Source organism: Lissotriton vulgaris, chromosome 2_1, assembly GCF_964263255.1.
Source record: "Lissotriton vulgaris chromosome 2_1, aLisVul1.2, whole genome shotgun sequence".
NCBI classification, from domain to species: domain Eukaryota; kingdom Metazoa; phylum Chordata; class Amphibia; order Caudata; family Salamandridae; genus Lissotriton; species Lissotriton vulgaris.
This window is the reverse complement of record NC_141687.1, coordinates 1,039,895,635-1,039,921,894: the sequence shown is the minus strand read 5'-3', so window position 1 is coordinate 1,039,921,894 and position 26,260 is coordinate 1,039,895,635. Positions and strand designations below refer to the sequence as shown.

The 26,260-nt window shown below is 44.6% G+C and overlaps 1 protein-coding gene across 2 annotated transcripts in view; it reads left to right on the top strand.

The window, feature by feature from the left end:
* GPD2 (glycerol-3-phosphate dehydrogenase 2) overlaps positions 1–26,260 on the top strand; it is a 1,314,993-nt gene that overhangs the window by 840,342 nt on the left and 448,391 nt on the right. For both annotated transcript variants that reach the window (XM_086956671.1, XM_086956673.1), the window contains exon 9: positions 1,857–2,050. In XM_086956671.1, coding sequence (XP_086812797.1) covers positions 1,857–2,050 — 194 coding nt within the window. The remainder of the gene's footprint in view (positions 1–1,856; positions 2,051–26,260) is intronic.

Below are 26,260 nucleotides of genomic sequence, written 5' to 3'. Positions count from 1 at the left end.
AGTTGGGTCTGAGGGTCCAATATGTATGCCTGCTGTCAGCTTTGGAGTAGGAGACAATTCTAGAGGCTTCCACCTTCCGAGGTGTCTGTAGCTTCCTCCCTCTTTGCGCCGGTCCTAGCTTGTCTGGGTACTTCAGAGACTAGTGTTAATCCCTTTGTGATTGTGCTATGGCAAAGTATTTGTGATGTGCAAGTGTGGTAGGTGATCACTCTGGCCCTCTGTCAAGTCAGAGATGGCACATCCTGCCTACACCTATTCCCCCTTTATCTCACTGACATGAAGCAATACACAAAGACCAACTGCCAACTACACCCAGTCATGTGATCTAGGAGCAGGCTGCAGACACTAAATCATTTGGACGAGGATATGGCAACTTTCTAGAAGTGGCATTTTCAGAATTCTGCCTTAACATCCAAGTTTACTATTAAGGATGGTTTTGAATTAAAGTTGTTTAGACCCCAAACTCTACCTTCCTACCTGCTCCCAATTGAAAGTGATCACTTATTAAATATAATAAGGTAACTCAATGTGATCTTATAGGAGAGGCGGGTCATGCAGTAGTGGAAATCAAATTTAATAGAATTTCACTACCAGGACATGTAAAATCAGCTAACAATAAAATTCAAACTTCTTAAATATAATACACTCTGTGTAGAGCCTACCCTTGGGGCGACTTGTATATATTGAAAGGGGTTTAGGCCTGGCCACAGGTTTTGTTGCTAGGTTGAAATGGCAGTTTAAAACTGCGCACACAAGCTGTAATGGTAGGCCAGGTTTAATGGGCTACTTAAGTGGGTGACGTATTTGAGTGTTGCAGGCCCTCTAGTAGCTGTTAAAGTACAGGCCCCGCGTATAAGCAGTATGACTTTCCTAGGAACTTAAAAGTACATTAAATATGCCAGTTAGATGTAAGCCAATTCTATCATGATTGTAATGAAAGTAGCATTGTGCCGTGTATAGTTTAGGTATTATAAATGGAAGCTATTATATTAAAATAATTGCAAGACAGCTCTGCGGACATCAACAGAATATACAAAACCAGTTGTGAAACAGAAGGTAAGAAATGTGTTTATTATGTTCATTACAAACAATTTAACTGTAGACTTGTCTGCTTTCAGTGGGTGAACACTAAAACACTCAATTGTAAGCAAAAACATTTTGCACCTTGCTATCCCAAATAATTTTCTGATAGCAAATGCACTACTCAGACAAAAATAAACGGAGAAGACAAAGGAAACCCCCAATGGCATTGCACTATTGAAGTCCCTTTGTGCAAAACACGAGCAACTCATCACATCAGCCACGAACAAGTACTATTGTGACTCCACAGTGAAGCTACCAACAGGAGCAAACTGCTCATCAAGACACTCAAGCGCTGTCATCCACCTTCCTGGCCCTCATATCCTACACGTTGTAGACATGTACAGTGGCTTCAACCTCTTCTGAATTATTTTTTTCTCAATGAAGAAGTTCCAACTCCACATCAACTCCAGCAAGCCTGCTTCTCCTCTTTGACCCACCACTTCTCTTAGCATCCTGCAATCCTGCAAAAGTCATCCTTTAAAGCTGTATCTCTTGCAAATTGCGATGGCTATTTTTGTGGTATACAGCCCATACTTAAATACATACATATATAAATTGTGCAACTTAACATAACACAAGGCTTTTAAAAACACTGGTGCAAGTGGCCCATTGTTTATATTGCTATTTGATATTTTTTATTAAAACAGATCATGTCTAACAATATCCTTGTTGCATTCTGTTTGTCAGAAGTGTCAATTTGATCATTACTGTCTTTAGAAATGTTTTCTAGCTTTTGCATTATCCAAGAAATGTATTTTAACTTTATGTTCCAGCCCTGATAATATGGGCCTGCTTGACCCAGCAACTAGTGATGGACGGGTTATCTTCTTCCTACCTTGGGCAAAAATGACTATCGCTGGAACAACGGATACTCCGACCGAAGTTACTCATCATCCTATTCCAACTGAGGAGGATATCAATTTTATTTTGACTGAAGTGCGCAACTACCTTAGTTCTGATGTGGAGGGTAAGTAGGATGGTACATTAGAGCTATATAATTAGCTGTTGCTCTTTTACCTCAGTGTCATTGTAGAAAGAAATAAGTACAATGCATTGATTGTTAACAAGATATTTACTGTAAACTGTAGTCCAAAGGAGCAATTACTGGCTATGTATTTCTCTGACTAATCAATATTTGTACCAATCTTGTTAAGTAAGGCAGTGTGATGATTTAATGATTTATGTGCTTCATAACACAAAATATTCAGTACATCAACAATCTTTCTCATCCACAGCTAAAATATCCTAGAATTTGATGATATATATCGGGAAATCACCACAACTGAACTTGTGGCACTCACAGCAAAAGAAATGCTAAAATTGGATACCACATTCTGAGGGCACCGTCTCAGCCGCACATTACCATAGTTAACAAAATGTCTGCCAGTGAATGCCCCCAAGACCACTCACGTTTGTCATGTTTCCCAGTTAGGCCTGGAAGGAAACACTGCCATTTTACATATACAAGGGTCTTTCCTAAAGTTGTCTTCACTTTTACAAAGTGACTTCTGACACGCATTTGCATCCATGACAGTCTGGATTCGTTTCTTGGAAACTATACTTGCTTACACAATCAACTTCTCAAGAACACAATATTGCTACCTTAACAACATGTAAAAGGTTTATACATATGTTGTGCAAATGTGCTTGTTGTTTTTGTACATATGGCGACATAGCTATCTATAACACACAAACAATGGCAGACTGATCAAGGTCTTGGCCCAAGGCAAGGGTGCCTTTTGTTATAAATAAACATTGGTTTCTAGGTGTTGGCAGAGGAGTGCTTTTCTGTCATTGGCGAGGTCTCCACATGCAGGTGCTCCGGCCCGGCAGCCTGCTGATATCTCTACGAGGGGTGCCAAAACTCGTGACCATGACAGGGACCTACATTCTGTGCCTTCAGGTAACTGGGGTTGAATCATCCAGTATGGAGGTTCGTGGCAGAACACATACATATGCTCTAGACACTTGGGTTAGGGGACACATAAATAATAGAAGTATACCAGATTTCTATATTGTTTTATATGCTGGCATGTATACATTGTAATAGCAGTATGGTAGAACGTTTCATTCTGTTCACCCTTCCCAGTACTTCTAATAACTTTCATTTGCTTCTGTCTGTTGATCATCCCAGCACATATATTTTATACAAGAATCATGTTGGTTCAATAAATATTGAAAACGTTCCATTGTTTTTCTCTGAGCGAAAGAGAGCACGAATGACTGAGCAAAGGGGTTCTAGATCTGTTACCACAATTCCTGGGGCATCAGGGTTGTACAGTTCAGTGGTTGCAAGAGCCATTTGCTACCTGTCTAGGTTTAGAGGTATTATTGGTGGCAGTTTGAGCAAGCTGGTCCACATATCCTGATGGGTTGCAAGGAATCAGTCTGACACCATCCCAACGGTTATACTGTTTAGAAACAAGCAGTTCCTACCATAGGGTGGAAAATACACGACATGGCACCACCGACATTGGTTGGGTTCTTATTTTAGTGGTTCGATTGAGTAGTTACATTTTGCCTTCTCAGAGACCCCTACTTGCCCCAGTATTGGAACTTTCATAGATTCCCATGCTTTGTACCATTCCCCGTCGTCGGACTGGGAGTCTCGGTTATAAAAAATATCATATTAGTAGGTACAAAAGAGAAAGGAAAGGCCTAGGCCTCATTCCCTTTTGTAACATATCAGCCTCTTTTTGTAAAAGAGACCAAACTCTAGGCGTCAGCCAATCAGAAGAGCCTCACCCTTAGAACCTTCCTGAATGGAACCTCAGAGCCTCAGATTTTCTACCACACGTTGTGCTAGGGAGTCTCCATTGAGCTCTGCTCTATTTCTACTCTTTAAAGCTCATTTCTACAGATATTTCTTCAGATTTCTTCAGGAAACTCTTTCTTCCTCAAAATGTCTGAGGTTGAGAAGAAAAAAGCCCTTTTTAAGCCCTGTTCCACCTGTGGGAAGAAAAGGCTGTTTGTGGAAGACAAACACAAGGATTGCATCTACTGCCTGTATCCAGATCACAAGGCAGAGGATTGTAGGATTTGCCGCACTCTCTCCACCAAAACCTTGAGAGATCGTGCTGGAAGGCTTCTTACATGGTTGCAGAGGAAGAAGGAAAGGAAACATGGAGTGTCCAGTGATGAGGAGGAATCTGTGTCCTGCGCTTCTTCTAGAAGGTCAGTGAAAAGGGGTAGAGGTTCCCCATCTTCCTCTACTGGGCGCCCCTCTAAGGCTTCAAAGAAGACCCCAAGGGAGTCTGATGGCCGGGGTTCAGGAGGTTCCCCCCACCACAGTGGGTCGGTCAAGGCAGAACTGGTTTCGCCTCCTAAGGGTGAGAAGACAGACCCAGCCTTCAAGAGACCCTCATCACACTCTTCAGAGAGGAGTTCCAAGTCCTCTACGACGAAGACTTCGTCGACGGTGGCTCCGTCGACGACGAAAATGAAGCCCAAGATCCAATTGGTCCCGTTGACGGGCTCGTCGACGGGAGCGTCGACGGGAGCGTCGACGGGAGCGTCGACGACGAAAGCTCCGTCGTCGTCGAAGAAGAGCTCGACGACCACGGCGTCGACGGGCAGTATGCCGACGACATCGTCGACGAAGACGAAGACATCATCGATGAAGAAACCATCGTCGTCGACGGCGGTGTCGACGACGGCAGTACCGACGACGACGACATCGACGACGGTGTCGACGACGGTCATTTCGTCGACGAGTGCTTCGACGACGACAACAATTTCTACATCGACGGCGGGCTCGTCGTCTGTGACGTCGACGACGACATCTACTATTCCTATCTCGTCGACGAGGATTTCACCGGCGTCGACGGACCAACCAACAATACTGGCTGCAGAGAGAAGGGTGACGATTTCTCTCACGAGGATCACGCCTGAAATGACATCCCCAAGGAGAGTGACCTCATTACCTCCCACGATGTTGCTAGACCAGGAGGACTCTGAGGGAGACGGTCAGGATGGCTTTGATTATGCGAATAGCCCATCTCAGCTTCTCATTAAAAGTCAAGAGACGGACTCAGAGGAGGCATATGAACAAGGTGGAAGTTACTACCCACAAACAGACCACCCAAGGGAATATGAATCACAGGACATGGTTTCAGTCCCGACGTCCTTCCTACATGACCTGCACAAAATGTTGCAAGACTATAAATCCAAAGCTGAGCGCCCAGCGCCGAGAAGGTCTACTCCGTCAACACCAGTTAAAGACCACTCTTCAGTTGTCCCACCTGTACACCCAGTACAGACTCCTCCTCAACCACAGCGGCCAGTGCCCCAGGCCACGTCTGAACCAGCAGATGATCCGGATGGGGATCATGATAATGAAACGGATGTGTCATCCGATAATGATCAAGACTCGGATCAGGAAGGGGATGAATACAATGATTACATCCACCCGGATCAAGCTTCGCCACACCAGGACCTAGGTGATTCTCCTCCTGCTGACATCGGCAGTTTTCACCAACTGATGGAACGTGCAGCCGGCCGATTTAAGTTGGTATTGCCTGCGCAAACCACAGACTGTTTCTTGTACGATTTTAAAGACACACACACACACACACGCGCAAGTCTACGAGGTCCATTCCGATTGTGGAACATCTATGGGAGGAGGGTTTAAAGACCATGAAAAACCCAGCGACGGTGGTCCCTGTGCTACCGCGCCTTGACAAAAAGTATAAAGCGCCGGAGGATGGACCGGCTCCCCTGACAGGTCATCCGAGGCCGGACTCTGTAATCTCACAGGCAGCACAAAGGAAGTCACTGAACCCTTCTGCTCCCTTGACGGCCCCTCCTGACAAGGATGGACGGAGGTTGGATAGCACAGGCAAGAGATTTTCATCCATGGCTAGCCTTCTGGTTCGCGCGGCCAATGCTTTGGCAATATTGGGACAATATGATCGCCAGTTGTGGTGCGATATAGCTCCCTATTTGGATCAACTTCCCTCAGAATCAGGGCTGGAAGCCAAGAAGACCTTGCAAGAAGGTGAAGCGGTCTCCATGGAGATCATAGACTGTGCCATGGACATTGCCACAACGTCCTTTAGAGCTTTGGCAGGAGCGGCAGTGTTAAGACGCCAGGGGTGGCTAAAAGCGACTTGGTTTAGGCCAGAAATCCAAAATAAGGTCCTTGATCTACCTTTTGACGGCGAGGCACTCTTCGGCAAACTGATCGACGACACACTTCAGGAGATCAAAAAGGACACGGAGACAGCTAGATCGCTGGGAACGCTCCAGTACCGCAAAACTCCTTTTAGGGGCACAAGAGGCAGAGGTGACACTTACAGGGGCGCATACCAACAACAGCGCTATTCTTCGAACAGCTCTGGATACCAGCCAAGCCGCCAGTCCTACCAACAGAGACCGAGCCAGTCCTCTGGTTATTCACGGCCTTACAACAAGGGCAAGCAAGCTGTCCGTGGACGAGACTCGTCCAAACGCCAATAACGGCCTCCTGGCTCTGCCTACTGCTCCCTCCTCCAAGAGATCATCAGTTGGAGGCAGGGTGTCAAAATTCCTTCTGAACTGGTCCCAAATTACATCGGACCGTTGGGTGCTCAACATCATCAAACGAGGACATACTTTGGAGTTTACGGAAGTCCCTCCACCCAGACCCCCATCAGCCATCCCATTAAAACATCTGCATCTCCTACGGCTAGAGATACAACAGATGCTCCGCAAAGGAGCGATAGAACCGGTCCCCTCCAATCAATGGGGCCAGGGTTTCTATTCCAGGTTCTTCCTGGTGAGAAAAACGCAGGAGAAATGGCGTCCCATCCTGGACCTCAGGGAGCTGAATGCCTATCTCATCTCCTTATCCTTCAGGATGGTATCCCTACAGGATGTTTTAAAGTTGGTCAGCCCGGGGGATTATATGGCCACACTCGATCTGGAGGATGCGTACTTCCATGTCCCGATTCACCCAGCGCACAGAAGGTTCCTACGCTTCACAGTAGCCAAGAGCCATTTTCAGTTCAGAGTCTTGCCGTTCGGCCTTCGTTCTGCTCCAAGGATTTTTACGAAGGTGCTGGCGCCTGTAGCAGCATTTCTGAGGAAAAACCACTTCCAGGTCTTCCCTTACCTGGACGATTGGTTACTGAAGGCCCCGACCAGAGCATTAGCGCAGGACGCGGTGCAGGCTTGCACCACTCTGTTCCACAATCTGGGTCTCACCTTGAACAGGGAGAAATCCACGCTGCTGCCGTCACGGACAGCGCGGTTCCTGGGAGCAATGTTGGATTCGCAGCTCTCAAAGGCATTTCCGACTCAAGAAAGGATACAGAAACTGCAAAGATTAGCAGGAAACCTTCAAAGAAAAAAGTGTCTTTCTGTACGCAGCTACAAGTCGCTGTTGGGGGTGATGTCATCCTGTATCCCCCTGATCCCGCACTGCAGGCTCCGGATGCGCCCCCTGCAGGAGCAACTGGACCTCCAGTGGCAACAAGTGCACGGATCGTTCGACGACAAAGTAGTGGTCACTCGAGAAATGAAGGAGGCAGTGCGTTGGTGGTCGAATCAACAAAACTTATGCCGAGGTCTATCCTTCGCAAGCGTTCCATCGCCTCACATACTGACGACGGATGCGTCATTGGAGGGATGGGGAGCCGTGATGCAGGACCTCCAGGTCAGCGGCCATTGGTCTCCAAGCGACAAAAAGCTACACATCAACATGTTGGAGCTGAGGGCGATCAGGCTAGCCCTTCAAGCCTTTCTTCCGCGTCTCCAAGGTTCACAGGTGCTAGTCAGGACGGACAACACCACAGCTATGCATTATGTGAACAAGGAAGGAGGGACGAGGTCACTCCCCTTGTCGCGAGAGGCTCAACAGATTCTGGAATGGACAATTCTTCACGGAATTTCTCTAAAGGCGGAGCACTTACCAGGAGTGCTGAACGAAGGCGCCGACAGGCTGAGCAGGCTCGCCTCAGTCAGTCACGAGTGGGAGCTGAAACAACAAGTTCTGGATCTACTCTTTCAAAAATGGGGCACACCAGAGGTGGACCTTTTTGTAACGCCCACCAACAGAAAGTGTCCAGCCTACGCCAGCAGGTTCCATCACCAAGGCTCATTGGGCAATGCCCTATCGATAGCCTGGACGGGGAGGTTTCTCTATGCATTTCCACCGATTCCCCTGCTTCCTCGACTCATCAGGAAAATGAGGACGGAACCATGCAAGCTCATCCTGATAGCCCCGGCATGGCCAAGACAATTCTGGTACACCGAACTACATCTGCTATCGCTAGTACCTCCAATAAAGCTAGAGGATATTCCGGATCTCCTGGCAATGTCCGGAGGACAAGTTTGGCATCCAGACCCAAGGTCGTTGCACCTGACTGCATGGCTCCTGACCAGCGAGAATACATGAATGTCCCTCTTTCCAATGAGGTCAAAGACATCCTCTCTCAGGCAAGGGCTCCGTCCACAAACAAAACATACAGATTGAAGTGGAAAAGATTTTGTATTTGGTGCAAAAAAGAAAAGATTGATCCTTTCAGGTCACAACCTCATCAGCTCCTGCCTTACCTACTCTCGCTAGCTAAGTCTAATCTGTCCCATTCTACTATCAAGGTTCATTTAGCGGCGATTTCGAGATTCAGAAGATCGGATTCTGGTCCTTCGTTGTGGTCTGCGAGAATTGTCAAGCAATTCCTCAAAGGCCTGTTCAGGGTCTATCCGCCAGTGCGATCTCCTCCTCCAACATGGCATCTAAACTTAGTCCTGGCTCAACTAATGAAGGGACCTTTTGAGCCGATTCACCGCTCAGACCTAAAATTCTTATCATGGAAGTTAGCTCTACTCTTGGGGCCTCACATCAGCGAGGCGAGTGGGGAAAATACAAGCCCTAACTATCCAAGAACCGTTTTTGCAGTTCAAAAAGAACACTACCATCTTAAGGACGAACCCAAGGTTCATTCCCAAGGTCCCTACTGACTTTCATCTAAATGAGCCTGTCATCCTAAAAACATTTTTTCCGAACCCAGTCACTCCAGCAGAAAAGACATTGCACACTCTGGATTTGCAACGCTGTCTAAAGTTCTACATAGACCGCACCAAAGACTTTAGAAAATCTTCGCAATTGTTCATTGCTTTCGGCAAACAGGGGATCTTGAGATGGATTTCAAGTGCCATTCTGCATTGCCACAAGTTAGCAGGGAAACCTCTAGTGGGCAAGATCTGTGCTCACTCGACGAGATCAGTGGCTTCTTCTACGGCCCTCTTTGCGGGGGTACATGTCAAGGACATCTGCAGGGCTGCTACCTGGAGCAGCGTGCACACATTCACTAAGCATTATTGCTTAGAGTCTTTGCAGCAGGATGATGCGGCTGTGGGCCAGGCTGTCCTGAGAAACCTCTTCAAGTGATGGGTGAGCTTTCCTTTCTATCCCACCTTCCATGGGTGACACATTTTGTACTTTTCTTGCTAATGTTATGATGTACTGCTTTACAAAATGTGTTTATGGTGTTTACTGCTTGCTATTCTGATACAAAGCATGGGAATCTATGAAAGTTCCAATACTGGGGCAAGAAAACAAGTTACTTACCTGTAACTTTGGTTCCCCAGTATTGGTAACTTTCATAGATTCCCATGCGCCCACCCACCTCCCCGGGGAAAGCTCAGCCTTCAGCAGGTATGGTGTCTAGCACACTACGGCTACGAAAATCTGAGGCTCTGAGGTTCCTTCAGGAAGGTTCTAAGGGTGAGGCTCTTCTGATTGGCTGACGCCTAGAGTTTGGTCTCTTTTACAAAAAGAGGCTGATATGTTACAAAAGGGAATGAGGCCTAGGCCTTTCCTTTCTCTTTTGTACCTACTAATATGATATTTTTTTATTACCGAGACTCCCAGTCCGACGACGGGGAATGATACAAAGCATGGGAATCTATGAAAGTTACCAATACTGGGGAACCAAAGTTACAGGTAAGTAACTTGTTTTCTTACCTCCTAACCAGAGACGTCCGTGGTGGTGGAGAAAATCCTCAGCTGAGTAGGTAACTCCTATTTATTGGCTGTAAGCTGTTCAAGCTTGAAGTCTTAATGATCTAATTCCCACGGTTACACGCAATGTATTTCATTTTTTATTATGTCCAGAGACAAAGATGATTGGGCATTAAACATTGCAGAGAATTGTAGACGTGGTTAAACTGAAACTATTACATCATTGTTTCTAATTCAGTGGTAGAGATGTTAACTTTGTGGTTGAGGGAGTCAAAGCATTTAGGACAGAGGTGCTCCGTTATTAGGTTACCTTACCGGCTCCAGAAAACATTACATAACTATTTCACACCTACACTGAGGATGAAATACCAGAAAGTATACTCCATATTAAGAGATAGGAATGCCTCTAAGCTATCAAGAACACATAAATTGGTTTAATGGGGCCCTCCCACACACAACAGCAAACGTTAGACTCTGTACTCTCAGCAAAGAGGGAGCAACATTGCCAGTCTTAGCTGGCTACACACCACATCCTAATGTTGATAATTAGCAGGGGTTTGAACACTATACAAAGATTTAGTAACAAATTATCGATGTCTTACACAGTTCACTATGCAAACATTAACACTGCGTGGGCTGCTCAAGCTGCTCACACCACAATTGTCTACACCAGTCATCAACTCACAAATGCTAGAAGATGTCATGGCAAAAGTTCTCATTAGATGAGAGGAGATTCCGTTCTGGATTGCACAAAAAATATGCCAGCTTGATACCTGTTTTCCCATATGGGCCTGTAGGAAAAACACAGAATATTACCTATCCACTTGCCTATGGGGATGGCTCCCACTGTGGAAGATTACACAATTTAGGGTAAAGTATTTGCTGCAGTAAATACCATAACGCATGGTACCCTTCCCTGGCTGTTTGCCGGAAGTGCTGAAACAGCTCCAGAATGAGTACGGGGCAGAACCTGCCCTGGGCTTGGGGAAGAAACTGATGGGCAATTTTGCCACAGGATCCACCATTATGTTAAGCTGCATAAAGGGGGAAGCAGCAACATTGGCTGTACACCAGCGCATACGGGATTTAACTCCTACACAGCAGGTGCACAAATTACCTAAAATTATCCAAGATACCTATGCTACGCTAGGTAGAGATAATTTGGGAGCCAATCCTGGTAAACCACAATTGAAGAGCAATTCTGAAAAGGATAACTCTAAGCAAGCACCGAATCTTCAACAAAAAAGACGTGGGACAATAAACAATAACATAAAGACAAGATAAAGTCACGGAGTGGGTCTCCTCAGCAGGAAACTGCTGAAAAACTACATAATCTTCAAAACCGTGATATTAAACCGCCTGATAGGTATCAGGTAACTGATACATGTTCATCTCGTTCCTTCTGGGAGTCATCCAATAAACTTTCAGAGAGAGGTAGATGGTCAGGACAGATCGGAGGAGCACGTGAAACCGAAGGACAGACTATACTCATCTGACTACATAATCAAACTGGAAGATAAACCAAAACCTTCCAACCGTCAATTAAAAACGAAGGTAGCCAGACATAAGGTCAGGCATGCTTCAGATATTGAGGACTCTGCTTTTGAGCGGAGAATGGGCACTGACAAAGCTTGACAGCATGGCAGAAGTCACAATAGTTCAGCAGATTCTGATGGATTGTTTGGTGGGAGTAGCTCCGAGTGAGTATATCACGGTGGAAACACCGGATACCAGGGTGAGTGTCCCACATCGTTTATACGAAATACAACTACAATTGGAGGGGCACTTACCCAGAAACATCAATGTTCTCTTTTGGGAGGACTTAACTTAAGGTTACGACATCCATTTGACTGAAAAGGATTGGCCACTTGATTTCGTGATGGAGTGCCCATACAGGAAAAAAGTAATTTTACCTGCTTTTTCCAACCTTGTTCCAGAATCAGTAAAACATGCAAATTCCAAGGAGTGGGCATTAGCACTAGCTCCTGCATTACACTGCAACAATGTGGGGTGGGATGACCATTCCCCTTATCATGAGATCCCATTGAGGACGACCCCACGACCTCAACGACAATACCCAATTCAACCTGAAGCTAAAAACAAGTTAGGGAAATCCGAGAACAGCTTGAATACCAAGGTGTAATAGAAAGGTGCAACTCATCTATGAATAGTCCTTTGTTTTCAGTAATGAAACTGACCATTCATGCCGTCTAGTGTTAGACATACAGACCCTTAAACACAGCTCCTTGCACATTCGCAGTACAGAATGCACACAGTGCCACCCTAATGAACATTGTGCGAAAGAAATACAAAACAGCACTTGATATCTCAAATGGACTTTTCTGTCAGAATATAGCACCTGGAAGCAGACTTCTGACCTCATTTTCGGCGCTAGGCTGTCCGGGGCAATTCTGTAGATTGCTCAAGGGTATAAGAATAGCTCTGGGATATTTTCAGCCAGATTAACAGAGCTACTACAGCATTTTGACCAAGCATTGTACTTTGTCGATGACATATATCTGACGGAAATTGACCTCATGGAACACTTGTCATTTTAGGATTTGCTCATATGGGCTACAAATTTAAAGTAAAAAGAAATAATAAAATGCCCACCTATGTGTCCTTTTTCTGGGATAACAGCTGTCAAGTAAAGTAAAAGTCTTTCGACACAACTTCCTAGAGAAATGGGCTCTGCTTCAACCACCAGTGACATTTAAAAGACTACAATCCATATTGAGATTCCTACATTTTGGCAGAACATACATTCCAAATTACGCAGAAAAGGTTAAACTACTCTACAGGTTGATACGTCCAGACTTCTCAAGTACACATTGGACACAGGAACACAAAAATATTTTACGCTCCGTACAACATGACATATCTTCCAACCATTTACTCACACATGTGAACACAACTAGCTTAGTGATCTGAGTCATCACAGGAACATCAGGATACACATATGTTGCATTCAATGAAGGTTGACACAGTATCAATTGTATATAAAGTGCATTTATACACCAATGCTGAAAGTTGGTTTGACCTCTATTAAAGCTCTTGGGAATTGACTTGGAGAGGCTTCCTGACTATGAAATGAAGACCTGACTTCCATGTTAGCCTTTCTATAGGATATTCCCCCTACAAAAACCTCCCCAGTTAACCATTGGAATGGGCTACAATTAAGTCTCTGGCTCATAGTCTTTTTTTGCCAGCTGTCATTTTGGTTGTAGGATGTGACGAGATAATGGTGCTAATTTATTTATTTATTTGAGCTTTTATCGCGCACAGCTACCCACAATGGGTTTCCCGGCGCCAGGGATAGACTGTAGAAGAAAAGAGGGTGCATCACCTGACTTGAGGCCACAACCAACTATTGGCTACGCTCAGTGAAAAGTAGAGTCTTCAGGGCCCTACGGAAGCGGAGTAGGTTGGTCTCTGATTTTAGTGCCAGTGGGAGGGAGTTCCAATATTTAGGGCCCAGAATGGAAAAGGAGCGGCCTCCCATTTTTGTCAGCTTCCATCTTGGCACTGTGAAATTGCCAGTGTCCGATGACCTTAGTGAGCGCAAGGGTCTATAAGGTTTTACCAACCCTTGAATGTAGGCTGGAGCGCTGCCCTGCTTGGCCTTGAACATGTAACAGAGTGCCTTGAATTTAACACGTTCAGGGACGCTCAACCAATGAAGGTCACGCAAGGCGGCAGCGGCTGAAGTGTGTCGAGGGACGTTCTTTAGCAGGCGCGCAGCTGCATTTTGCACAACCTGAAGCACATGTATGGTAGCTTTATCTGCGCCTGTGCAAGCTTTGTTTTTTTTTGGGTCGATGCAAGTAGAAGGTCCTGTGCCTTGAGTTGAGATTTCTGTTTAAGCTGTCTTCCTCTTTTTTTCAGATAGGAGATAGTGTTTTATAAGGTTTCAATTTCAGTGGTCTGAAGCCAGTTCATGGCTTCACCTTTTGGATTTTATAAGGGCCATGAGCATTTATTTGGACTCGTTCACTAGCCTTTTGGCAATGTGAGGTTCTGTTTGACAGTCCTTCAATTCTAGATCGAGGTAGGTGGGTCTACATGGTTATGTTTGTCCCGTGAGAGGATAGCGTTACCTTTTCTATGTTTATCCAGAGAAGATCTACAAGAGGTATTGCAAGTTCCACAGTCCAGAATGGTGGAACCTCATTCCGTGGCTATCACAGGACCACCACACGGACTGCTACCTGAATATTCGGTATTTATTCCTTTGAGCAGGGCAATTTGATGTTTGGTACTAGTGCTTTATACTCAGTGCTAAAACCTTTAATGTTTCATTTTTTTTAGGAAAGTCTTTAACATGTAATCTTAGACTTAAGAATTAGGATGACTTGTGTAATGCACGTAGAAAGAAAAGAAAGTCCGGTTTCAAATGCTGTATTTTTCGGTGATCCACAGTGAATGCTTATGACTAGCATTGTAACTCGCGCATTACATATCTCTGCAGTGTAGAATAACAAGTAAAGGAGTAGTGAAAATGCCGTTGCCAGTGCTCGATTATGATGCCTGGCTCCACTGAAACATGAACGCCCAGTTTTTATACACAATTATCCACAAATGCATACGCATTATATTTCATGAAGTAATGATATCCCAAGGTTTTAATTAGCCTGTACTTTCCACACTAGGTTTTTTTCCTTTTAATTGTGCACTGGTACTGTACATAATTCATGTGGAGACTTGTCTTTTGAAGCAACACTGGGCATCCCAAATTAATTTGTGGTGTTTTGCAATGGCAGCATGCCAGAAACTCTGTTAATCACAAAACTTTAAAACTTTTTTGATAGTTTATGCAAGCACTTATTATGTGCATTCATGCACCTTTTCTCGACAGTTTAAGAATGGTAATAGCAAAGAAATCCGAAATGACATATTTACCATACAATACTGATCAGCCCTGACTGATGAATAAAAGACGACGCTCAGTCAGTAAATGTAAAATATTTTCTTTTTTTATTCTTCATAAAACCAACGCTGAGGTATTATTGTGGGTTTTGCATTAAACAAAAATGAACTCCGCCTTCATCAGCCAAGTGCTTCCCCCGTGTTGGAGGCTGAGAAATCCGTCTCTGGTTATTTTCGTGTTGCAATTTCTAGTTTATTTGTTTTTACTCGAAGTGTGTTGATTGATTGTCTTTCTGTCTATCCGCTCTTATGAAGAAAAATGATGTATAGCAAACACCATCATGAAGTCTCTTATGCAGAAGTTAATCAAAAAAATATGGCGTGCCAGACAGAGGGGATGATGGACTCTGCCTCAGAATGCCTGTGCTTATTGAAGGGAACTGAAATTCGCAAGGTGTTTCACTAGAGGCACAGTTTTCGTATTTTTTGTGAGGAAGCCCACCCAGTCACATGCGGTCTTTCACTAATGCAATTAGCTGTGTTTATAGATTGCCTGCTATTGAATTAGGAACGGTGCTAGCCCTATCAACGGCCTGCAGGCCTGCCTTTTCACTGCCAGCAGCGGTGCCCGGGTTATCGACTTACACAGGCTTGGATGTGTTCCAGCTGTTTAATTATGGTGTCTCGCGAGCTGCTATTCCTAGATTCATTAGTTTAGAACTGTAATATGGTATCTTATTTCTGTGATTAGCACGTCATTTAGTCAGGTTAAATGGGCTCGCATAATATCATCTGTTCTCCAATCTTTTTTCTCCTTATTGGCGGGGTGTGGGAGTGCAGGTAGGGCCGCGCTCCAGCAGGGGAACACAGAGAAGCAGACTATTAACTCACTAATGGCGGGGTCTGTGGTCGGTGCAAGGATTCTTGACGCCTGAGCGAAAGGTCACCGGTTCCTCCCCTTCCCTGCCTCCACTTCCTGCCATGTCCAACCAAGCCCTCACACACATGCCTGCCAAGGTCTCTGCCCTCCTTGCACGTTAGAACCGTCATTTTGTGCCCATTGCAAAATTGAATCAATTTCACACACACACACTCTGTATCTCAGGCAGTGTTTTAAATAATGGCCTTCGGCAGTGTAAAACATAAAGGCATGCGGATACAAGCTAACGTAGGGTTTGATATTGGTGAGATAGACTTTTGACAGCTGTAAGTAGAGCCACATAATAATTATTATTTTTTTACAATATTACAGGCGTGAAAATTATCTTTCTTGGTTCATTTTAGCAATACATCCCGAGAAAGCATGTCAGGAAGGAGTTGAGCTTTTTCCTCTTCAAGGGGCAAAATGCAGTGTAGGTCAAGGTGCACCGGGGGTTATAAAGTGATTGAAGATGGGGAATAGGAGTGTATTCATGCATGTGGTACTCGTGAGTAGAATTCAATATGGAGCAGCAATAATGCATGGGGTTACAAAATGTTTCAGTGTCACCTTGACACCTCGGGCCCGATTTTCAAAATCATATGCACATGGAGCTCAACTTACCAGCACAATTGCTTTACTTCTGAGGAGAAACGATTCAGAAAGTGCTGCTGTACTTATAAATACAATTACTCAAGTGCAGTGTTACCTCGAAGATGGTATACTCTTGTGCATAGGGAAATCGTACACCGTGGAGCATTATGTTGGCGTTCCAGGGTGGGAGTGTCCTTGTCCTAAGTCCCAATTGAGAAAGAATGTGAAAAAAGCGAGAAAAACAAAGCATGACAAAAAAATCATTATTTTGAAATCGGTTAAAAACAACACTGCAAGGAGGAGGCTTATGGAAACAGAAGTTGTTAGGGGTAGGCTACGTGAAAGTGCTTTACCTTGGGTTATATGTTATGGGTTAGTTGGCTGCCTAGAAATAAGGGTAGGGTTTGAGAAATTGGTAACTAATAGGTAATATTAATAGTTAGGCATAGGGACAGAGGAGAAGAGTTTGTGATATATTTAGAGGAGGGCTACTGTGAATAAAACCCCTTAGGCCAGTGTTTCCCCAAAGGTTGGGTCGGTCGAGAGCCGATTTTTGGTGAGTCGCCAAAGTCTAGGCAATTAATAAAGATGCGTTTATATTCTGTATTTATCGTGTGACATTTGCTGCGCTTCAAAGAAAGATATCAAATGCCAGGCTACGTCTTCTGCTGCTTATTTTTAAACATGGTGTTGTGTCGTTCGTGTTAGCAGTGGACACACCAAACACTGGACACAGGTTAGTGATTGTAATCCTCTTTTTATTGGTTGCACAGGAGCGGTCATCTGCACGTCTGTCCTCTGGTCAGTCCTGGTTCTGTGTGTCGTCCTTCCTGTCCCCTAACCGGTTGTGGTGTCCGGTGACCTGGTCACCTCCCTCATGACCCACAGGGTCCTAGCGTCCTCCTGTCCTGTTGCCCTATCTGTCACCTGTCTGTCGGGTCACGACACATGGAGACTCGTGTTTAGTAACTACTCTATGTGTAAAGCTTTTTGATGTTTGTCTCACCATATCAATGAAACCTTCTCTCATACCATGCTGGTAAGAAGCTTTATAACTGAAGATAAGTACAGCTTAAAGCGGCATGTAAAGGTTGGAACGTTGCAGCACGAAATAGAGCTTGGCTGATCAAAAGTTGTGGATAATTTTCTGGGATCCTTTTGCACTCTGTGTGGTGTTAGTATATACCCTAGGTATTACACTAAAGGCATAATTCTCCAGTTGTTCAACTGCTATCGAAGTAGGCAGTCCAATACTGCCTTGAGTCGTTCTAAATGTTCCTAATTGGTGGTGGAGTATGCCAAATAACTGTAGGGAGTTACTATGACAACATAAAAGAAATAACAAGGTACTTCATCAATGAAGTATTTAAAAAATATGTATTGTTTTTCACAAGAACAAAAATTAACCATTACAAGTCGTCCCAGCGTATTATCCCCCAAATAACAGAAGTGAAAGACTTTCGGGGCTTACATTGGGCATAACATTATAAATACAATCATTTACTTCTTTACAAAGGCCCATAGTGGTCCTCATTGTTGCACAGTAGTGCTAAGGAAGATAAAGAAAGCTTCCCATATAACTCCACTTCCCCAGCTCGGCATACCCAGACATTTTCATCTGAAGACAATTCCATGAGCTTCAGTCCGTACTTCTGGTTGCTGTCCTCTGCAAATTCCCTCAGTATTTCCATCCATATTTCCAAGTCTTCTACCACCTTTTCAACCTTGGTCGAGGATTTAATATGTATTTCTTTGGCCAGTGCAGACTGCAGCACATCCTAGAACCACATGGGCATACTCGGACCTGTTATGCCCAACCATCCTATTGCTATATGGCACCTTGCCAATACGAACGCTAAATGCAGAAATTTAAATAGCATTTTCTTTTTCTTGTGTTTAACAACGATTGCCAACAAACAGTTTGAGAATGAGTTTTAGCGATATCCCTGTGATCACCCTCAGTCTTCAGATTTCATGTAACTGTTCTACAAGGGTATATCCTGAACAGTGTATTAGGTGTACGTAGGTACAATGCAAAAAGTTGAAATTAATTAATTTAAACCTTGCCATACATGCAGCCTCTTTCAACAAGGTACACGCCCTTTCCTGTTCACTGACTGGGTCCCCTTCATCAATTTCCCAGGCTAGTCTAGTCTTGAATTTGGACCAGATTCTATCTTTTTTAATAGATGTATATATTAGTCACGATATGACGTCTGGTTCCCATTTGCTAGACATGCTGCATGGGTCCCAGTGCAGAAAAGTGCATTCAGAAAACTATTCCAGATCTCCCTAACCGTTCCAACCTGCTTGGCATATTGTAAAACTGACTTGGGACCACCCTGCATATGTTCTCTGTGTCTTGGAAGGTGAGAAAGACTTCTAACATGTGTAATTCTTCTAGTCTGTCAGGGACCCTTTCTCTCCATCCTATCATTGACATACACGTGTCTACATCAATGAAGTGTAAGTTCTGCAGATCCCAGCAGAATTCAGATGGCATCACCAAGTGTTCTTGCACCTTGACTAGTGTTCAGAGTGCACGCTTCTATGCGAGGTTGCAAGCCCCGCATAAGCCCAGCTTAACACTACATATTTTATTTTATCTCAAAATGGTGACATTCGTGGTACAAGATACCTGTTTGTAGCCATGTCCGGAGTGGCCATTGCGGGCACCGGGCAATCCCCCGGTGAACCGCAAGGGTGGGGGCCGGTTTTCGGCCCTGGGGGTCGTTTTTGTTACAGGGCCGTTTTTGCAGCATAGCTGCAAAAGCGGCCCTGTAACAAAATCGTCCGAAAACCGGCCCAGCCAAAGAGCTCGGTCGCACCCCCAGGGGGCCAGCCGAGCACTTTGCCAGGGCCGGTTTTGGTTCTCAGTCCGGTCCTGTTTGTAGCTGTTAAAAAGTTGACCACTCTGTAGAGGTGAAGCTGATGATCAGGGATCATTAATGTGCCCATTCTGTTGCTTTTATATTGAGATGCGAAAAGGTGTTACTTCTCAATTTCTGTGTCAGAATTCCTTTGACTACAATCAGTCATGTCACTCTGTAGTGAGTAATGTTTCACTTCTTCAGGATCAAAACATATCAGTATGCCAGGATGATGGATGTAAATGCCGGAAAATAATTGATACAGGCAGTGTGATTTGAACAAATAACTGCAATGGTGCCAAACACAGGTTCCTGGATGCTGATTTTTTTCTCTTGTTATAATTGTAGGCACTTGTGTCATTCTTATATTCTGCCAGTGGATAGTTAATTGTGATCGTCTCAATATGGTAAGCCCAGTAGTAGATGTAGAGCAGAGCACTAAAGAGATAAAGTGTGATCTTCTTGATATGACCTTGAAGCAAAACAAAGATGGTGTATCTGTTTTGTGAGTGGTAGGCCAGAGTGCAACTTGGTTCCGTTAAAAGCTCTCAATGGGTACTAAACCTTCATATATATAATAGACACTCTGAGGTCCTACATGCATTGTTGGTCAGTAAATTGACCGTCTGACTCGAAGTATTAGATTTGTTTTATGGCAGTTCACAAAGAGGTAAGGCAGAATGGTTAAATGTGGTGCCAACGAACAATGAACATGAGCCAAGAAGTAGGAATCTCACTGAGGATTCATCTGACGGATGGAAAGTCTCACTGTTTCTTGATGGTTTCTGTGGGCCTGTAGGCGAACCATAAATGTTGTGCCTTAGCTTATCGTAATGATTTATAGATCTGCCTTCTGCCCTTTTTCCAATAACTATGCATTCAAGAGACCCCTAATTCTTCTTATCTCAGATTTTTATGTATCTTTCAGAGATTACCCTCCTTCTGTGGCCAAGTGAAGAGCTTGTTTGAAATATTCCCTTTTTATATTTAAAAACCTCTGTTCTATCTGCAACACCATGTCTGACTTATTGTAGGTGTGGCTCTCTCTGCGATGAATAGTGCTTCAACTTGTCTCTCATAAGATATTGAGTCAATTACTGTTTTATTGGAATTTCAGCATTTGTACAAGCATTTTAATTAATATAGGCAACAATGTTCTCTGCTTAGCTAAGGTATTATAAATTGGGGTAAAATAAAGGAAACCATTAAAAAAACACCCAATAAAAAAGTTTATATATATTCACAAAAAAATCCAAACGTTACAGGGACGTTACAGTTAGGGAATAGAATCAAACAATCCTTAGAAATTCATTGAAACACAGGGACATTATAGTTAGGCTCACATAAAATTCGTACAAAACCGGAGAAATTCAGCCGTTATAGTTACCTGAGCCAACTCTAACTTACGCCCCAGCAATGTACTGCCTATGACCTCACACATTGCATCACTCATGACCTAGTCAGTGACATCACTAATGACATCTCCCATAACATCACTGATGACATTATCCTATGATGGTAAGTGTTTCATAAATGTTTGAGAGTTAAAATATATACTAAGCTACAGCATAAGTTAAATTGCTGTTCTTCTGTACTATCAATTAGCCTTACTGAGTGGCTGGGTAACTGTATCAGTGTGTGAGTGGATGTCTAAGTGGCTGCATGGGTGGCTGTATTGGAGAGTGAGTGGGTGTGTGAGTGGGTGTATGGGTGAGTTAGTTGCTATGTGAATGCCTGTCAGGGTGAGGGAGTGGGTGTGTGTGTTAGTTGTTTTTGTGATTGAGCAGCTGTTTGTGTGAGTGAGCAGCTGTTTGTGTGTGCATAGGTAAGTGAGAAGGTGTGAGTGGCTTTATTGGAGAGTGAATGCCTGTGTGAGTGGCTATAAGGGTGAGTGAGTGGGTGTCTGAGTGCTTGTATGGATATGTGAGTGGTTCTAAGGGATTGTGTGTGGGTGTGTGAGTGAGTGTCTGTGTCAGTGGCTGTTTGGATAAGTGAGTGGGTGTGTGAGTACCTGTATGCGTGAGTGAGTAGCTGTGTGAGTTTCTATATGGGTGATTGAGTGAGTTTGTGAATAAGTATGCACGGGTGTGTAAGTGTATGATTGGATGTTTGAGTGGCTATATTGGTGAGTGAGTGGGTGCATGGGTAAGTTAGTGGGCGTGTGAGTGAGTGGATGGGTGAGTGGCTCTTTGGATGAGTGATTGGTTATGTAAGTGCTAGAATGGGTCTGTGAATGGGTTTGAGGGTTGAGTGGGTTTAGGAGAGATTCTATGGGGGTGTGAGTGGTTCTGTGGATGATGTCATCAGTAATGTCTTTTACCATGTCATGACTGATGTAATATGTGAGCTCATAAGCAGTACATTGCGGGGGCGTAAGTTATACGTAGCTCACGTAACTATAACTGCTGAATTTGTCTGGTTTTGTACAAGTGAAATGTGACCCTAACTATAACATCTCTTTATCTTTTGTTACTTTCAGTGAATTTCTACGGTTTAAAAAATAATCAATTTTGAACTATAACGTCCCTGTAACCTTTTGTTTTTCGGTGAATTACTATGTTTTTTTAAAATTATCTATAACATCCCTGTAAGCTGTGGGTTTATCAGTGAATTTCTTCATTTAACATTTTTTTTAACCTCTAAAATTTGAGAACAGGTGTGAGAGTGGCTGTATAGGTCAATGAGTGGGTATGTGTATGAGTGGCTTTATTGGTCTGTTTGTGGATCTGTGAGTGGCGCTGTGGGTTTGTGAGAGGGTGTGTCAGTGGCCGAGTAGGTCTGTGAGTGTGTGTGTCTCTTTGTGGGTCTATGACTGGGACTCTGAATGGCGCTATGGGTCTGTGAGTTGGTGTGGGTGTGTGTCTGTGAGTGGTTGTGTAAGTGCCTGTGTGTGAGAAGCTGGTTTGGTATATGGTGTAAACTTATGTAAGTGGGCACCCTGCACCAATCCAGACAACCCTTATTATGCACTTTGATATCCAACACTACACAACTGGATCTGGGCCTCCGCACCCCCTGGGAACAGAGATCTCATACCAACTGTAATACCCAGGGGGTGATCTACTTAATCACATGCCCCTGTGAGAAATTTTTACGTGGGGATGACAAGTAGGAGGGTACGCACCAGAATCACGGAACACCGGAGTACTATATGGTGTGGAAGAACAAACACCAGAATGACAGCCCACTTTTTAGAAATGGGACACTCTGCTGAGGAGATTAAATGGACTGTCATTGAGAAACTGAATCTAGGCAGACACATGGCAGACGAACATCCCATTCTCTTACACGGAGAATAGAAGTGGGTTTACCGCTTGAATAGCCACGTCACGGGTCTGAATGATTTATTTATTTATTTATTTATTTAATGCCATTTATAGAGCGCGTACAATTACCCTTAGGCGTCTTGGCGCTAAAATTGCATTGAAGTCTCACCCTAGACAGAAAAAAGCGGAAAAGTGGATTACTGATTAAAAAGCCATGTCTTCAGTTTTTTTCTGAACTGAAGAAGAGTAGGACTGGTTCTTATGTGGATGGGTAGGGTGTTCCAAAGTCTAGGGGCCGCGATTGAAAAGCGGCGATCACCCCAGGAAACTGTTCGGCTACGTTGAACCACTAGTTGGTTAAAAGATGTGGATCTGAGCATTCTCGGGGGATTGTAAAGAATCAGTTGTTTTTTAAGGAATCGAGGTCCTAAATCCTGAAGTGATTTAAAAACAGTGCACAGAGATTTAAATTTGACCCTATTGTGAATGGACAGCCAGTGGTATTTTTTAAGCGTGTCCGAAATGGGTGCAAATCTGGGTTTTTTTGAAAGTACGCGGGCGGCGGCATTCTGCACGGTCTGTAATTTTTTGATGACTCTGTTCTGGGCATTAAGCAACAGACCGTTGCAGTAGTCTAATGAAGACAGCACTAGCGAAGAGACTAGTGTTTTTGCTGCTGATTCAGGTAGGTAAGGTATGATTTTCCTTACAATACGTAACTTAAAGTGAGCATTAGCAGCCACTTTATTCGCATGGGCCATGAAGTTGAGCTGGTTGTCAAAGGTGACACCTAAGTTTCTAACTTTGACCGTGGGGCAAGAAGGTGTGCCCATGGCCGCTGGCCACCAGGTTGCCGACCAGGCTGGGGAGAGCTTACCGAAGATTACCACCTCCGTTTTATCGGAGTTGAGCTTCAGGCAATTTCTTGCCATCCACTCACTAATAGCAGTCATCCCATCTTGGAAACTCTCCGCCATCTTCTGTCCATCACCCTTTATGGCCAGAACCAACTGGGTGTCGTCGGCGTATGAGGTCAGGCCCATCCCGTAGGCTTTGATGACACTAGCAAGGTCCGACACATATATATTAAATAGTGTCGGACTCAGGGATGAGCCTTGAGGGACCCCACACGGTAACGACAAGTCGGCCGATTGGAAGGGGCCCAGGGTAACCGCCTGGGTTCTATTGGCCAGGAAGGAGGCCAGAAGATCTCTAGCAGTAAGCTGAATGCCCATCCTCTCGACACGGTCGACCAAGATCTTGTGGTCGACCGTGTCGAAGGCAGCAGACAAATCAAGGAGGACTAGTATGGCAGTACCTCCTTGGTCACGGATGACTCTTATGTCGTCGGCTGCTTTAATGAGAGCGGTTTCCGTGCCATGATGTTTGCGGAAGCCGAACTGTGTATCATCCAGCAAATGATTGTTCTCTATATAAGCTGACAACTGCTGGTTCATGGCCTTTTCCATGACCTTCGCTAGGAAAGGGAGACTTGCAATAGGGCGATAATTTTTTAGTTCGCTTTTATCTAACCCCGGTTTTTTAAGCAGAGGTTTGATTAGTGTATTTTTCAGCGAGTCGGGGTAGGATCCGGATGCCAGAATAGTGTTACAGAGGGTGGTTATGATGGGGATGACTATGTCTGGTACTGTGGCAAGTACAGAGGTAGGGCAGGGATCCAAAGCAGCTTTAATCGTGTTGAAAATGCTTTTAACTTGATCAGTGGTAAGGGCATTGAAGGCGGTCATAGTGGTACTAGCCGGAATCAGTGGGGTGATCGGAGGAATAGTAACACTACTGTGGACCTGGTCAAGATTAAAAGCTTGATAAATGTCATTGACTTTAGTAAAGAAAAAGTCTGACAAGGCATCGCATAAGGTTTGTGATGGGGGTGGATTAAGATCCGGGGCATTACCCGCAAGGGTTTTAGCAACGTGATAAAGCTCTTTGCTAGAATTTTTGGCAGATTCTATATGGCGAGTGTAATAATCCTTTTTTGCTGTTATTATCATTGATTTATAAGTAGCCAGGGCTTTCTTATAATTGTCCTTGGTTTCAGTGTCATAAGTTCTTCGCCATTGTCGTTCCTTATTCCTAGTAAGTTGTTTTTGGTCTTTTAGTTGTTTCGTGTACCACTGAGCTTTAGGCCTATTTCTATTTTTAGAAATTGATTTGGTGGGTGCCAACTGAGTTGAAGCTTCACCCAACCATTTTTTAAATTGATTAGTGGCAGTCGTTGGGTCAGTGGATAGTTCCGGGGTTGTAGTGTTGAGAAGCAGCATTAAATCATTGGGGTTAATGTCCTTCCACGCTTTGAACGTGCCCTTTATGGCAGGGGTCACTTTTTTACTCTGCGGACCTTTGATAGTAAGTTTACTAAAGATGACTGAATGGTCTGTCCAGGTCATAGGGAGAACAGAAGTGATGGACAGTCCTTCCACATTAGTGAAGATTCCGTCCAGCGTATGGCCTGCCTGGTGAGTAGAGGTTATAACCAACTGTCTAAGGCCCATCGTATCTAGGTCTGATACGAGGGTTGTGGTATCCCTATCACTGTGAAGCTCTAGATGAAAATTGAAATCACCCAATATCGTGGTGACTTCTTCTGCCACTATAGATTCGGTGATATTGGTAAGATTTGCGAGGAACGCGGATCTAGTACCAGGGGGTCTATATATCAGTGTTCCCTTAAAATTATACGTGGGGGCCAGATTAATATCAAAATGCATGGCTTCGCATGCATTGATAGGGATAGGTGAACAGCGCGTTTTGTATAGGTCTCTTGCTATGATGGCTATTCCACCTCTTTTACCTTTGGGCCTATCCTGCCGATAGGCACTATAACCTGGGGGAACTGCCGTAACATAGTCAGGGGCAGATGCTTCGTCGGACCAAGTCTCTGTAATGTAAAGGATATCCAAATTATGATCATTAATAAGGTCGGCTATGTCCTGGCAGTGCTTACTCAAGGAACGCGCATTGACAAGTGCCATGGAAATATGTGTGTCAGCCTCAGTAGCTCGGGTTTTGATATGCGGCGTGGGTTTAACAAGCATGGACGGAGAATTACAATGTGAACACCGTGTGCCTGATGCCGGTGGTGTGAGCGATACATCAGATTTAGTACATAGCGGAGCATATGAAGGGCACAGCTCCATGAGTTCATTGCGAGAATAAATGGTGCGAGAAGCAGGGGTTATGGCCCTGGGCCCGGTCCCGGCGCGGACGGGCGCAGACGGGCCCGCCTTTGGCGCGCCTTCGGCGCGCCCGCTGCGCGGACGGGCGGTGTTGTTGTTTTTATGCATGATTAGGGCGGGGCGTGAGGAGGGTGGGAGTGGCGCAGAGCTCTCGGCCAGCCTTCCCAAAGTAAGATGGCGGCCAAGTTCTGTTCCAAGCTTCCCTGCGCCTGACTACAGCGGCGCTGAGGGAGGGCAGTTCGAGTCTAGGTAAAGTAATCTCACCTCAGGGGACAATGTGCTAAAAACGGAGCTGTTTAAAATATGTACAGAGCATAAAAACAAATTATTGTCACAATCGTTTTCACCTATGTAAAATATATGAGAGGTGCAAGGGAGCACAGTAAGACCTCCAGCTTCCGCCTCAGAGGGAAACAAATAGCAATTACACGCGTTAGCTGAGAGACGCGATTTAAATACCCTGGGAGGGCGGGAGGGGCGCAGAGCTCTCGGCCAGCCTTCCCAAAGTAAGATGGCGGCCA